Source organism: Euwallacea fornicatus, chromosome 35 (assembly GCF_040115645.1).
Source record: "Euwallacea fornicatus isolate EFF26 chromosome 35, ASM4011564v1, whole genome shotgun sequence".
Lineage (NCBI taxonomy): Eukaryota > Metazoa > Arthropoda > Insecta > Coleoptera > Curculionidae > Euwallacea > Euwallacea fornicatus.
The window spans coordinates 1,082,502-1,098,876 of NC_089575.1; the positions used below are offsets into that span (position 1 = coordinate 1,082,502).

Here is a 16,375-nt window from a genome sequence, read left to right on the forward strand (position 1 = left end):
GTTTGTCTAGATAAATTCTACAATTAAGGTATCAAAAAATATGTCAAATTTTGACATGAAAAAGTTTCCAACAACTTGCATTTTTTTGAAGAGTAATTTTCAAACATAATAATCGAAAAAAATCCATTTTAAACATAAAGAATTCATTTGAAACTGATGTTTTTTATTGTTTTATTAGTGAGAATTAAGAGTTTATACAAAGCAAAAAATTTTAATATATTTTTAAAATAAAATTTAATAGTAAATATGGAAAATTTCTTGATGTTATGATGAAGGAAACTTTAACGCGAACTAATTGAAAGATCGTAAAAGTTTGCTTCAAAAATATTAGAGAAGGTTGAAAAGGAATATGTGTGGCTTAGCTAGACATGCGACACGTCAGGGAATCCAAAGGCCGTTTCAAAAACTAAAAAAAAAATCAAATAAATATAAAAAAGATAAAAAGATAAATGGGGAATAGAAAGAAGTATGGGGAACGGGATTTGTTTATGATGACAACGTATTTAGTCAAAATAGTTTGTCAACAATTGATGTATTTTTATTTTGTTATGTTTCTAAGGGTTTTATTTTGATATTTGATATCTTCCATTTATCATTTTATAGTTTTCGAAAATATCAAAAATTTTATTTTATTAAACAACAAAAGAAATTAAGAATATTATTAACAATAGAAAAACGAACTAACAAAACATTGGGTAAAAACGGGGCATTACGAACAACATTAAAAAAACTCTCTTTGAAATGGTACTTATTGTCTGCTTCTCTTTGCTGGAGAAGCGCCTAGACTCTCCTCATTCTCGTCACTACTATCCGCATTACTCCCCATATTTGTCCCGTCTCTACTAGAATCGTTTTCTGATTGAAATGTGGCATCCTTATCGCAATGTTGAGTAGCACCAGCTGAAAAATATAAATTATCGACCAATAGGAGTAATTAATTCATAATAGTTCTTTCTGGATTTACCTTTCTTAAGATCTTCCTGAACGTTCTGTAGATTAATCCTGAAATCCCTGGAGGTGCCTTGTCCTACATATTTAGAGAAATCGTATTTGGTTTTCCTGCTAAGCTGCATTACGTATCTACTGAACTGCTCCATTTCATACACCACTTTGGGTATCAGCTTGGTTTCGCGAAGGATTTTCGTCTTCAGAACCTCGCTTTCAGATTTTTTTCTTGCCGGTTGCGTGTGTTCGTCTTCTTTTTGACCCATTTCCAAATGATAAATAAAGTCGTTGATTGCGGGTGCAAGTCTCCTGCCCACTAGTTTGGTTAATTTTTCAAACCTGCATTATTAAATCGAAGATTCTTCTTAATTTAATTTTAAAAAAATAAATACGCACCATCCTCCTTGAATATCTGTGCTGCTTTTTGAGGATCTACTGGTCAGATACTTGGTAAAAGATGACAATGTTGAATAAAATTGACAAATATCTTTGAAAACTGCATCTGAAAGATGTCCTGGAGGGATGGCTAATTTCACCAAATCGGTTAGAATTTTGCTGGTAAAACATAGCTGGCAAGTTACTCCCTTTTCTTGAGATCTTAATTCATCTCGCTCTATACATAAAGAAAAAACCTGAAATAGACCATTAAAAATATAGAAATTAAACCTATACTTATGTCCGATAATACGGCATTTCCACCAGAATAAACAAAGACATGGTAGTTCGATTTTATCTTTGCAATAATGCTCTCCACGTCTTCCAAAACGTTCTTAATGGACGCACAAATAGAGAGAATTATTGCATTCGCCGTGCCAGTATTAACGATTTTTAAAGACTCATCAGTTTCTTCACTTATCGTTTCCTGAAAAAGTCATAGCCTAATTTAAATCGGTGGGGGGTAAGGGTGGTTTCAGGGTGCTTACGTCGTCTCTGACCGGCCCAAATACGTTTAAAAAACTGCAGGACACGTGTGTGAACATTGTAAGACCTGATTTATCCCGCAGGTGAAGGTCAAAAAAGAGGCTCATAAAATTACCCGCCACTTTAACTGGAACTGTGTTATTGTAGGCTATTTGCTTCAACCACTCATACATCTAAGTTGAAAGATGGTTTAGGTATTTATTTGTAATTAGTATCAGACTTACTTGAACAGCATTGCCGCTACAGGACGTGAAATTGCTTAAAGAAATCAGGTTATTTAGAATTGCAGAATGGAATTTCTTTATATCCGCATCGTTAGAGAGCTCATGTTCGTCAGTTTCAAACAACTTTTCAAACGTTTCAATTATATGAAGATTACACTGACTGTCTTCTTTTCCTGGTCAATAATGTTTGGATCATTGGGAGGAAGAAAAACGCAAAAATACTCACCAATTGCACTAAAAAATATAGAAGAGTTGTTGCGGTAGTGAGTGTTTACTAACTGAAGAATCGCATGGAAACATTCCAGGCAAGATATAGCAGCTGTACAATCGAAATCGATGTAGTCACCCAATCTAAACGAAATAAATAATTAGGATATAGAAATCTAGACTGAGGTTTTAGATTGATTTCTTAGAAACCCAAATTTTGAGTTACACTTACCGTTTGATTACTCTGTTATAAAGAGTGCTGGCAATCGAAGAAATATAGTCAAACTCCTTTTTTTGATAAACGGAGTCGACAGGTTTAAAATTTTTGCATTTTCCAATCAGAAACAAAGCTGCTTGCATAAAATGTCGGTGCAACTCCGTTTTAGTTCGAATGGTATTGGCATCTTGTGAAGAGACCCATGAGACTGCAGATCTATAAAAAAAATTATTTGCTTTTTTGCAAGTATAAAACGTCGTTTTTTTAAACAATCACAATAATAATAACGATTATTAATGCTTACTCTAACAAAGTCCGCAAACCTTTCTCAACAACCGAAAGTTCCAAAAGAGTGTCCGGACATTTGAAAGTCTTTGAACTATTTTTTGTGCCCTCACTGATCCCGCGAGAGGAGCCACACTGTGTTTGTAACTTTTGGGTGGTTTTATCACCTTTTGAGGTATTTTTGTCAACCTTTTTAGACTTCTTCGGCTTTGATAGATTCTATAAATAAATTAACACTACTTTGCTCCACGAATTCAGACTTTAAAAACAATCATACCTTTCCGAACTGAACAAATCTCAAGTAACCCTGAAACAAACTGTTGATAATTCCGCACTGGTTCTCACATCCAGGGGATAGCATGGCGATTTTATACCCGATTAAAGCTTCAAATACACTAATAATTTCTCTTAAAATGTGTAGTTTATGCTGGCTTTCTGGAACCGAATCGTTCAAGTCACTTCCATCATCCTAATAAAAAAAAAATTAAAAACAAAAATTGGCAGTTTCTGTGATATTAAATTTTACCAACTCAAAGTGCATTAATTCGCAATTTGACATCCTTTTGCATAAAGAATTGAGAAGATTCGTGTATTTTTTTACGGTGGGAAATTCTCTATCGTCTTCGGAAGCATTAGCTTTAGCGACAATCTGTGAAATGCTAAGTATAAACTTCCCCAAAGGTTCCTAAAAAAGTTCCCAACTCAAATACTATATTTATGGCTGTTTTGGCAGTTAATTACTTGATATACAGAGTCCTTTAAATCTGAAATGTTAAAAACATTTAATGGAGGGATTACTTCTTCATCTAATACGTAATATTCCATTAAATGGAACCAGAAAACATCCAAGATGGGAATTGCTAATTGTGAATTTTCTCGTAGTACGGCATTACATAAATCTATTGGGAAATTTTATTACCAAAAATCTTTTTAAAAAAATCTGGTTTTAAGTACCATCATACAGTTGCAATCGCACTTCAGCTTGCTGCATAAAACATCGCTTTAAAATCCCTAAAACTTCCCAACAAATAGCCTCGTTACTGAAAGTGCTTTGAATAGCCGTCTGCGTAGATCTATTGAGGGATATTTGGGTGTAGATAGAATAGCCAGACGAAAAAGATCCCATGCTATTTTGACTCATGGCTCCTCCGTTGGTTATATCTAAAGTGGCTATTAATTTTACGTACCCATATACGGCTACTCGCCGCGTTTCTATGGGTCTAAAGTAGTACTGGATAGTCACATTTACAAGCATTTGTTGATTAACTCACCGAGAATAAAGGGATTTTCTAAGAATAAGAATAAATTGATCTCGAATTGTGTGAGAGACTGCAGTGAGGGGCATCAAAGCATCGATTAACTGGGTGGCGATATGGCTTGGGATTTGAATAAAACTCTCAATCAGCTCGAGAATGCAACCTTGGTTCTTATGCATCATAGGAGCAACAGTTTTGCTCAGAAAATATAAACACTCTGGAAATGAATATTTAATATTTAAAATAAAACTACTCAAGTCACTTTAATACCTATATATTGTCTAGCGCTTTGCCTCGTTAATATATGGTTGCAAAAGGTTTTTAATATTACTGGAGCTACGTTTATTTTTTTCTTTATAACTTTTAACAAAATCATTGTTCCCAAACTCCATTGTTGCTCGGCTATTACATCTCTTCCTAAAGCTGATCCGACGCTGAGAAGAGCAAATCCGAAATTTGCAAATGCCTCCAGAACAAGCTCTCTGTCACTATATATAAAAATTAAATAGAAGACCAAACACTAAGACATTTACATGGAAACGCACCCAATATTCAATACTTGCGCAAAAACCTCTTGAGGTTTAATAGTTAGTTTTACAATGTCTCGATACCAGTAAGAGGAATTTGCCTTATTTTCTTCATTATAGCATCTGACAATGGAATGGCGTAAAATATCAAAAGCAGTTTCTTCATACTGAGCTACAGTAGAAATCGTAAGCAGAATCAATAATTGGAAGGGGTGCAAAATAAACTCTGGCGATTTCGTCGTGTTTTTCAATGAGTTCAAATAGTCTTTGATGCAGCTGTGACCCTTTATTGCGGCTGATTGAATGTGGTATAATACAATGCTTTCAGCTTCAATACTATGGGTATGCCCCACAGTTTCTATAATATTCCTTATTACAATAAATTAATTAATATGAAGAGACTAGAAAGTACTTACCAATGCAATCTAAATCCGGACTGTCTGTGTTTGACTGTAAATAGATCATTGAGCCAAAATACTGCTGCAATTTTACAAAAACCACCCAACAATTATGGTGTCTGCATAACCTGAGGAGTTGGTATACAAAAGGAGGCAATTCTTGTGGTGTTAATGTGTGTATATATGAAGCTAATTTTATGACAACTTTGTGGTGTTCATCTTTCGATAGAGGCATATCACTAAATTTGTTTAAATAAAACCCTTTTTACAATTATTAAATTTAAGATATGATGTGTTACCTAAACATGGCAGTAAGTTGAATGACTTTGTCAGGACACCAATTAATCATACACAGTGTATTAATAAATGCTGATTTAAACTCCTGGCCTGTATAATCTAAGTCATCAAACACAACCATGTCTTTTTCAGATAAGATCCTCAACAACTCAGGAAGTAACTCTTTCCAACTAAAACCAAATTAGTTATTTATCAGACAATCAAAAGTTTTGGGCAAATGATAGGACATGGTAAGAAAGTATTCAAAAAATTTATACAAAATTTTATAAGCTCTAATAAAATATTTGAATATTCAAGAAATGTCGACACTTTCCTAAAAATTATTTATTAATCCTGGAATAAAATTCACCTTACTGATGACTTAATGTTGATATCCTGAAGGCTATTGAGACAGACATTGCAAAGATCTACTAAATGCCCAGTTTTCAGTTTTAATAAATCCATACACAATCTTTCCACTATAGTGGAACGTAAATCAGAAGGCAAGCACTCCCTACGGTCCAACTCCCTCAATACCACCAATATAATTTTAAATCTTTTTTCATGGGAATCAGGAGAGTCTCGGAAAGCTTTAAGTAATAAGTCCCAGAATTGAGGAAAATTAGACATTGCTAGTATGCGTTCTACCAGGTTTTCTAGCTAAAGAGATCAGTGTTTCAATAATTGCGTCGTAAATAGGCTTAATTGAGTATTGTTACCATTTTCTCACTGCCTTCAGAGTTTATAAGTTTTCGTAGATTTGGGATTCCATTTTCGGACAAGTTTTGTGCATACGTCTCTAGTTGGTCGAAATCCATGGAATTAGAGGAGAGTTCCATATTTTAAATAGATAATGTGCATTTCAGGCCGGCTCGTTGATGTTTTATTAACTAACTTATGTTTTGCAAAATAATTTTAAAACTTGAAAAATCTAACCGCCATAAAAACGTTCAAGTCAATTTAGAGATAAATAAACATGACAAAATAACAAATTCGAACAAACTTCAATCTTCAATCAAAAAATCAGTTTAAATTTAAACTTTTTCCAATGTACCATCTCGTATTATTATCCTATTTCATCTTCAGTTAATAGAGTGAGATAGATATCGTTTCCAAGTAACAACTATTGTGTAAGTTCCAAGCTATAAATTAGCCACATCGGGTCGTTTTACTATATTAATCCTATTTATAGCTGATATTTGAATGAAATAATTTTTTGCTAAAACATTTGAGAAAAAAAAATACTGGAAAACTGCATCTTTACTACTAAACGATCGTAAACGTAATTGCATGTTCTTCTCGTGAATAAATAATATGATCGTTTGATTCACTTGATACATAAATAACTATTAAATCCTTAATGAATAAAACTTTATATTTATATGCAACCTATCTTAAAGACTTTAAAATTTAAAAAAACCTTTAAAAAAACAAATGGAGTAGTAGTGGTTAAGGAACAGGCGGTGTTGCCGCTTATCTAACCTTCATGTCATTAAAATCTTGGTAATGACAAGATACAGTATACCATGCATTGTATTTAAGGTTAGCTAATAGTAAATGTATCAATGATTATTAAATACAAATAAATAATTTTAAAAATCCAATATCTCATAATTGCACTTCGGTTCTCTTAATTCAGTTGTTATTTAATTTCTTAATAATTTAACATTTAGCTTTTATTGGTGACATCATGAGTAAGGCAAAGAAGCCTCGAAAACGGTATGAATCTGATTCAGATTCAAGCAGTATAGACAGTGAAGAAGAAGCTCGAAGAAGAGATTTACAAGAACGAGACGAGTTTGCTGAGCGATTGAAGAAGAAAGATGAAGTCAAGACCAGAAACATTGTTCATGCTTCAGAGAGAAAAGCGTACGAGGAAGCTGCCAAACGACTTCAACTTGAGCATGCTGAAAGAGACAAAATCATCCCAAAACTTCGAGTTGAATCTAGACGAAAATATTTGGAGAAGCGTAAAGAGGACAAACTTCAAGAGTTGGAAGCTGATATTCTTGATGATGAATATCTGTTTGAAGAAGAGGTGTAAGTGTCTTAAAATTTTAATTTATCATTCTATACCCACAAAACATATGTAGACTTACAGAGCGTGAAAAAAAAGAAAGGCTGCACAAGAAGCAGCTGCTAAAACTAGCTCAAGAACATGAAAAAGCCAGGGAATTGGAAAGAGTACAGAGATATCATATGCCAAGAGATTTAGGCAAGGACTCAGTCTCAGATTATATTGAAATTGATGAACTGGAGAAGGTGCCTCAGGCAGAGCAGGTGAAATGGGAAAAAGATCAGATGGCCTCAGCTGTGTTTAAATTTGGTGCCAAAGATGCAGTAAAAAAAGATGAATATGAATTATTGTTGGAAGATCAAATTGATTTCATTCAAGCTTTGCAAATGCCAGGATCAAAAAATAAAGTAAAAAAAGATCCAGAACTGACAGAATATGAAAAAAAGAAATTAACAATTGAAGAGACCAAGAAGAGTTTGCCCATATTCCCTTTTAAAGATGATCTTGTTCAAGCCATTAAGGAGCATCAGGTATTAATTATTGAAGGTGAAACTGGTTCTGGGAAAACTACACAAATTCCTCAATATTTGTATGAAGCAGGCTTTACTGAAAATGGTAAGTGAAATTAAAAGAAACGTAAACATGTTTTAAAGTAAAGAAATTGTTGATTCCCTTTTAAAGTCAACTTTTTGACATCTTTGATGGCATTTTCCAGCGATCAAGAAATAAAGTAACAAAATTTCAATTTTAAGGCAGGGACCGATATATAGAACAATAAGAAGTCACCCACAATCAAAAGTTTACTTTAAAAAGGATGTCATATTTAATGCTCTTGTTGTTTAACATTTGTTTTTGAAAACAGACAAAAAGATCGGTTGCACTCAACCTCGCAGAGTTGCTGCTATGTCAGTTGCAGCCCGAGTGGCTCAAGAAATGGGGGTGAAACTCGGAAATGAAGTTGGTTATGCTATACGTTTTGAAGATTGTACCTCAGAGAGAACCATTATAAAATACATGACTGATGGTACTTTACACAGGGAGTTCCTGACCGAACCAGATTTGCAGTCTTACAGGTAAGAATCTATTTGTGCTTGTAACATTTTTTTACTCTATGCGCTTACAGTGTGATGATTATTGATGAAGCTCATGAGCGTACGTTGCATACCGACATTCTATTTGGTCTGGTAAAAGATATCTCAAGGTTTCGGCCGGATTTGAAACTATTAATATCAAGCGCGACTTTAGACGCTCAAAAGTTCTCCGAATTTTTCGACGAAGCTCCAATATTTAGAATTCCAGGTTCGATCGTTTCGTATTGTGCTTACAAATCTCTTTTGCATTGCATGTTATATGATTTAAGGAAGACGGTTTCCAGTGGATATTTATTATACAAAAGCCCCCGAAGCAGACTACGTAGACGCCTGTGTGATTTCCGTGCTGCAAATCCACGTAACGCAACCTTTAGGTGATATTCTCGTTTTTCTAACTGGGCAAGAAGAAATTGAGACTTGTCAAGAGTTGCTACAAGACCGAATGAGACGTTTAGGCTCAAAAGTCAAAGAGCTAATAATATTGCCAGTGTACGCGAATTTGCCCAGCGACATGCAGGCGAAGATATTCGAACAGACCCCTCCAGGAGCGAGAAAAGTGGTATTGGCTACTAATATCGCAGAAACATCCCTTACTATCGATAATATTATTTACGTCATTGACCCGGGGTTTGCCAAACAAAATCATTTCAACTCAAAAACTGGTGAGCTCGGTTAACCTAATGCCAAAATTGATGTTACTGATTGTGGTTTATGTAGGAATGGAGAATTTAATGGTAGTCCCGATTTCCAAGGCATCAGCTAACCAGAGAGCTGGCAGAGCCGGTAGAGTAGCTGCGGGAAAGTGTTTTAGGCTCTATACCGCCTGGTCTTACAAACACGAGCTGGAAGACAATACCATTCCTGAAATCCAACGAATAAATCTTGGGAATGCCGTTCTTATGATGAAGGCCTTAGGCATGTGTTAACTCAAAATTTAATATCATGATAATTTAATGGGTGTTTCTAGGAATAAACGATTTGGTGCACTTTGATTTCCTGGACCCACCTCCGCACGAAACATTGGTACTTGCTCTGGAGCAGTTATATGCTTTAGGGGCTTTAAATCACCATGGGGAATTGACTAAAATGGGAAGGCGAATGGCCGAATTTCCTGTCGATCCCATGATGGCGAAAACCTTATTGGCTTCAGAAAAGTATGTATGTACAAAATAGTCGTTGTTGGTTAATATTGGTTATAATTTATTTGCTTTTTAGATATAAATGTTCCGAAGAAATAGTTACGATATCCGCCATGTTGTCGGTAAACGGAGCTATTTTCTATAGATCAAAAGATAAAATCATCCACGCAGACACCGCACGGAAGAATTTCAACCACCCCGCCGGGGATCATTTGAGTTTATTGAACGTATACAATCAATGGAAAGACACGGATTATTCTTTGCAATGGTGCTATGAAAATTTCATTCAACATAGGTGCTAGCGTAAAATCATCCCTATTATTTATTAATTGGTAGTTTTTAGGTCCATGAAACGAGCCAGAGACGTACGGGAGCAACTTGTGGGGCTTATGCAAAGAGTGGAGATAGAAATGGTTTCAAATATTTCAGAAACGATTGACATTCGCAAAGCCATTACTGCGGGATATTTTTATCATATCGCAAGGCTCTCGAAAGGGGGCAATTACAAGACAGTCAAACACAATCAGGTAAGTTAATGTTTAAGATATTGTTCACATTTTTAGCATTTAAAAATATATATAATTTGTAGACTGTTACAATTCATCCAAATAGTTCACTGTTCGAAGAGTTGCCACGCTGGTTGCTTTACCACGAATTGGTATTTACGACGAAAGAATTTATGCGACAAGTCATAGAAATAGAGAGCAAGTGGCTGCTGGAAGTGGCACCGCATTACTATAAACCCAAAGAGTTGGAAGATTCGACAAATAAGAAAATGCCGAAGACTGTGGGTAGAAGCACGAGAACGGAATAAATTATTTGAAAATGTTGATTGTTGTTTAACTTCTGCGTGGATGGCCACTCTGGTTTATTCGCATATCGCCATCTCCCTGATAAAAGATATGAAGTAGTTTGAACATTTTTATTTTAAATCAAATACTCGAATTAAAAGCATTGAACTCTTTCATAGAGTCCTCGTCAAAGTGACTAGACAAGTAATCCATCCGTAGATAAACTGTGTATGACAGAACAATCTTGATCTTCTTTTACTTGCCTTGTTGTTTGCAAAAGTGCTCATTATAGGGGTAATCATCTGTGATGCTTTTCTCTTTTAGATATTCTTAGGGTATAGTCCCTGCTGCCCATCTTTGAAACTTATTTTTATATATTTTAAGCATCACTGCATCTTCACCTAACATATATGTTAGTAGCTTGTGGTCACATCTAAACTTTTTCGCAATGGCCAAATAAAACAGATCGACCGAATATGCAAATTGGAATACTTTCAATTAATATAAGATGAAGTTAATTTGCGGCATAGTTTAAGAGAATTTATTGATGAAGATGTCTCAGTATGTGACTTGACAAAAAATCTCTTTGGCTAGCTTGGTAGCGGGTGATAAGTTATGTACACATTTTTACGTAAATTTACTTTTACCCATAATCTAGGAAAAGTAATATGATTATTTTTACCTCTAACTTTCAACTCGTGCAGAGAAAAAAATTTCTTTCTGCAGTCAACTGCTTGCACCAACTGTAATTGCGCGCGAGATTGTATTTTGCGGACTTGTTAGGAAATAGTAATTATATAACGAACACGAAATGCTGTTTTTGTTATGCGAACCAGCAAGCTAACTTCCATCTTGGCTACGCGTCCTTACAGTGGATCCATTGTGAGTATTCTGAGTATAGGTTTTCTTCCGTTCATAGGAAGAAATTTGATAATTCCTTCTTACCTTGATAGAATATTTGGCTCAGCTTCATATGGATAAATGCAGGGTCAAAATGAAATAAACTTGTTTTACAAAAATTATAACAATATATCTATAACAATTTGCACATCGGGAAAACTGTAAAAAAATGGAAAACCGACATTTACAAAACAAAATAGTTAAATGCAGTTCAGATCGACAAGTTCGAAACCGATTTACCAAATTCCATCTGGTCAAACCAATCTAATGTTACTGCAGTCTTATCGCCTCCTTTTTAAAAAAGAAATTTCTTGTTCGAAACAAAACCGCACTCTTTCACACTACATAGGTGCCAAATAAGAACGTTCGGGCATTTACACTACATAAATTCCTGCCGAAACATTTAAAACAATTCTTTCGGCAGATCACACTCACACGAGATTTTCTTTGGAAGGACGATAATGTGGTGTTAAAGTCGATTGACGCTTTTACATCATGCCGCCCATTCCTCCCATACCGCCCATGCCACCCATTCCTCCAGCAGGCATTGCTGGTTCCTCTTTCGGAATTTCAGTAATTACTGCTTCGGCGGTTGTCAATAAGGATGCTACACCGGAGGCATCAATAAGTGCTGTTCGGACAACCTGCGAAATATACCATACCATGAGTAACCTTTGAAGTTTGGAAATTAAAGAATTTCTTTTCTTCGCAAGTCGTATTTAAGGACGACGTAAATCGATAACAATGTTTGTATCTATGTAATCCTGCATAAATACAATTTAAACCATGCTTTAGGTTTTGTTTGTGGACCTACAGAAAATGTTGAGTTTTATTTTGAGGTTCAAAATGTTCGCCAAGTTTCTTTAGATGAATCAATGGTTAATGGAATCATCTATTGCATCAAGGCAGTTGCTCTACCTTTCTTTACAAACCGCAATATTTTAATTAAGAATTGCAATATTTGTTGAAAGGACTTTTTTCCATTTTGCACTTACTTTTGTGGGGTCAATGATGCCTCTCTCGTACATGTTTACGTACTCATTGTTCAGAGCATCGTAACCAAAATCTTCAGTGGCCTGCTCCACTTTCGCTACGACTGCAGCTCCATCAACTCCGGCATTTTTTGCGATGGTCATGCATGGGATTTTCAATGCCCTTTTCACAATTTCAATTCCTAAACAAAGAATGTTCATTTACAATTTTTAGTAGAGAGGGCTATCATTAAACTTACCAATTTCCTGGTCTTTATTTTGTGGCTTAATTGAGTCTAAACTTGTGCTACATCTCAGAAGAGCAGTTCCACCTCCAGGGACAATCCCTTCTTCTACTGCAGCGCGAGTAGCGTTTAAAGCGTCAGTTACACGGTCTTTTTTTTCATTCACCTAATAAACAAAATTGTGCATATTATTACACAATCAAAAACATATACAAGGTATTCCATATCGTTATATATATATTCAAAACTTGGGATTATAAAATGAACATAATTCTAAGACTAACAACACAAAAGTGGTAGGTTGATTTTTATTCGTTCCAAAGTTACAGCCTTATGAAATTAAAAAAAAAAGATTTAAACTCTAAAACTAAATAAAAAATGTACTATTTCGAAAATAATGAATTAACAATTATTTTAAAACGCGCTTCTTATTGAATACAAGCTTGTACCTATATGCCGTAGATACCATGGAATTATTAGAGAGTATTCAACAAGCAATCCAACAATTACCCAAAAAAAGCGGAAAATGAGTGTCACTTCATTTGTTCGCATGTAAGCATAAGCTTGTATTCAGCAAGAGCGTTTTGAAATAATTATTAGTTAATTATTTGTGTAAAAGTACCTTTTTATTCGGTTTTTGATTATAATTATTTTATTTACTTTTATAACTTTATACGACTGAAACTTTCGAATGAATAAAAATTGATCTACCACTTTATTTTTGTAGTCTCAGAATAAAGTTTACTTTCCCAAAGTTTGAATATAACGATACCGAACACCCTGTATTGCACATTATCAGAAATAGAGGACGGTCGTCGCCAGGAAAAAGCAGAAGAGACAAAGAGTTTATTTTGAATTTTCTTTTTATGTGTTAAATAATCTGGCATGTTTGTGTATATTAACATTGGTGCATTTTTATGAAAATTATAGAATGTTTTAGTTATAGGATTTATAGTAGTAATTTAATACTAGTACATAGTTATAAGACCAAAGAGATTGAATGCGCGATATATTTACGTAGATGTGTTTAAGTTGAAATGGCCAAATCAGTTGATAACTTATAATTACATTTATTTATGGAGTTAATAAATAGTATTTATGTTGAGAAAATGCTTGAATCATTCGGACTTCTAAATTGTAATATTATAGTGTTCTGATACCTCCAAAACAAGATTATTTACCTCCACTTCACTACTACCTCCCACTTTTAAAACTGCAACACCGGAAGCGAGACGAGCTAACCTTTCCTGCAACTTTTCTTTCTCATACTCAGATGTAGTAGTGTCGATTTGGTCTCTAATTTGGTCTGCCCTGCGGTCAATGTCTTCTTTTTTACCTTTACCTATAAAATTAATTAAATTATATCATAATGAAAAGAGATAGTTCTTTAACATACCTTTCAAAATTAATGTGTCATCTTTGGTGATCACAATCTCCCCCACTTGACCTAAATCAGACAGTTTCACATCTTCTAGTTTAATAACGTCTGCATCATCCCCAAATACAATTCCTCCACTGGCAATTGCCATATCCTGCAACGTGCTTTTACGATTGTCGCCGAAACCTGGAGCTTTCACTGCAGCTACTTGCAATCCAATTCGAAGACGGTTTACTACTAAGGTGGTCAATGCTTCCCCATCTATGTCTTCAGCAATAATAATTAGGGGTTTTCTTTGAGAGTTTGCCAACTCTAATGCAGGAACAATACTCTGAACTGATGAAATTTTTTTCTCACTGAACAGCACCAATGCATCCTGATACTCAACTTTAGCCCCTTTGGTGGTGTTTACAAAGTATGGTGAAATGTAACCTCTGTCAAACTTCATGCCTTCAATAACTTCCAGTTCATCCTTTAAGGTTTTCCCATCCTTGACAGTAATAACTCCCTCTTTACCAACTTTCTTCATGGCATCAGCTATAAGATTGCCCACAGAAGTATCTCCATTTGCAGAAATTGTGGCAACTTGGCAAATTTCCTCAGGAGTGGTAACAGGTTTAGAAAGGGTTTTTAAAGTTTCAGTAATCTTCTCCACTGCCACAATGATTCCTTTACGGATTTCAACGGGATTTGCCCCTCTGCCCAAATTGTCAAAACCTTCTTTAGCAATCGATCGGGCTAATACAGTTGCAGTGGTAGTGCCATCTCCAGCCTCCTCATTTGTATTATTAGCAACATCTTGCACCAACCTGGCGCCAATGTTTTGGAATTTGTCTTTTAATTCAACCCCTTTTGCTACCGTTACTCCATCTTTTGTAATTTTTGGTGAGCCCCAAGATTGTTCTATGATAACATTTCGACCCTGCAAACATTATAGTTGCAATCACAGAAAATTCAAATATTTGCTGAAACAATTGTTTTAGTTTTAAGAAAAAATGAAGAGGATTTTGGTTTTTACCCATTGATTGCCAATAATAAATGGAAACATTTTTTTGGTTTTAGTTTTTTTTATATCAATAAACTAGAGTTTTAGAAAATTTGCCAGCCATAATATAGGCCTGCATCTTCGCAGGTTGCAACATCGTCGATTTTATAAACTATGATTTAAGGGAAATATGCCATTTTATTAATTTCACACTAAAATTTTTGGATTAAAATTAAGAGTTTGCCTCCCTAAATTTGATTAGTTTAAATTAATATAGGTATTATGCAATAATATAACATACAGTTGCAATAGAAATCACATTAGCAAGTCCCCACAATACTTTCAATAATCACAAAATCTTTTACAAATTGTACCTTTGGACCCATGGTAACTGCCACTGCATCAGCGAGTATATCCACCCCTTGAAGCATAAGAGCTCGGACCTCAGGTCCAAACCTCACATCTTTGGCATACCAACGTTGAATTTGGTTTATTTGGTGAACCTTGCGTAGGGCTACACAGCGCATGGTAGATGGTACTCGATACATCTGCAAAATGACCCTTTTAACTCATTTTAAAATTTTGCTAGAGAACTAAGGGAAAAACTTGGGGAAAGTACGTTTTAACATACAAAATGTCAAAATGACATTAAATTTTGCGACAAAGGGCATTTGAGTCCCTTGAATTTGAGGTTAGCATACTTTTACAAATCATTGAAATTTAATTAAATATTTAATAATGAAGGAAGACATATTTTGTAATCATACAGTTAACTCGTTAAATACTATGGAACGATGTCATAGAGATCATGGTACTTTCTGGAAGGAAACGCTACGAAAGCACATGGCACAAGCATTGATAGTGATCTCTGGTTTCGAGAAATTTTCCCATTTCCAATACTAAAATCTCTATTAAATTGTCCATACTTACCTTAACTGGTGGATTACACTACTGTTGAATTAATATTGGAATTAATAACAAATTTTTATAATGAATAGAAGGACTTGCCGGTTTTTATCTCCAATTAGAACAGAATCCGGCAGAACGTCGAAAAAGTGGAGAGTGAAGTTTCTCGATCGAAGTAATTTCCAGAACAAAACGTCAATGTCAAAATGCACTGTTGTCGGATTTCCCTAAATACTTCGAATAGATAAGGGTGGGAAAGAATGGGTCAAGTACATTCTAAAGGTAAATAATAGGCTTCTACCAGCGAATTCACAGATTTTTTTATATGTATTATATTAGGGTATGTAAAGTTTATTGAGTTTATGTACATTATAAGTACGAAATTCTCTAAACAGTAAGATAGAAATTATACTAGACAGAGCGATTTTCCGTCCAACGCTGGCTATAATCAAAATAAAGCAATTGTTTTAAAACTACTAAATTAATTTGTTCAGTTTAGGGTATTCCCTAGTGCCCTTTATTAAATTTGTTTTAGCTTCCTTCGATCAATTATTATTAACACATTTAGTATTTAAATGATTTCGAACGATTACAGTAGTTAACGTGACAACGTCGGCGGAATCCATAAGGCATGTCGGCACATTCTTATTCTGTTTTCGTTTCCGCTCATACAGATGCGGCAAAGGGATACTAAAG

General features: G+C 34.7%; 3 protein-coding genes across 3 annotated transcripts; 1 reads left to right on the forward strand and 2 right to left on the reverse strand.

Annotated features, from left to right (window-relative positions):
- Positions 1–613: 613 nt before the first annotated feature.
- On the reverse strand, positions 614–6,238 carry FANCI (Fanconi anemia complementation group I). The gene is made up of 20 exons (XM_066299980.1): positions 5,976–6,238; positions 5,627–5,916; positions 5,280–5,447; positions 4,999–5,219; positions 4,601–4,940; positions 4,326–4,543; positions 4,071–4,272; positions 3,754–4,019; positions 3,541–3,698; positions 3,326–3,484; positions 3,077–3,268; positions 2,819–3,018; positions 2,530–2,730; positions 2,317–2,441; positions 2,091–2,263; positions 1,869–2,039; positions 1,618–1,807; positions 1,342–1,558; positions 965–1,284; positions 614–900 (listed from the first exon to the last, which is right to left on the reverse strand). The coding sequence occupies exons 1-20, from the start codon at positions 6,093–6,095 to the stop codon at positions 749–751; spliced, it is 4,083 nt and encodes a 1,360-aa protein (XP_066156077.1). The 5' UTR covers positions 6,096–6,238; the 3' UTR covers positions 614–748.
- Positions 6,239–6,786: 548 nt separating this feature from the next.
- On the forward strand, positions 6,787–10,333 carry l(2)37Cb (lethal (2) 37Cb). Its single transcript, XM_066300039.1, has 10 exons — positions 6,787–7,296; positions 7,350–7,888; positions 8,136–8,346; positions 8,397–8,572; positions 8,634–9,026; positions 9,082–9,279; positions 9,332–9,518; positions 9,580–9,798; positions 9,847–10,030; positions 10,093–10,333. The coding sequence occupies exons 1-10, from the start codon at positions 6,947–6,949 to the stop codon at positions 10,315–10,317; spliced, it is 2,682 nt and encodes an 893-aa protein (XP_066156136.1). The 5' UTR covers positions 6,787–6,946; the 3' UTR covers positions 10,318–10,333.
- A 966-nt stretch (positions 10,334–11,299) lies between these two features.
- On the reverse strand, positions 11,300–15,865 carry Hsp60A (Heat shock protein 60A). The gene is made up of 7 exons (XM_066300040.1): positions 15,704–15,865; positions 15,148–15,321; positions 13,807–14,710; positions 13,592–13,752; positions 12,426–12,576; positions 12,190–12,368; positions 11,300–11,838 (listed from the first exon to the last, which is right to left on the reverse strand). The coding sequence occupies exons 2-7, from the start codon at positions 15,319–15,321 to the stop codon at positions 11,683–11,685; spliced, it is 1,725 nt and encodes a 574-aa protein (XP_066156137.1). The 5' UTR covers positions 15,704–15,865; the 3' UTR covers positions 11,300–11,682.
- Between the last annotated feature and the right edge of the window lie 510 nt (positions 15,866–16,375).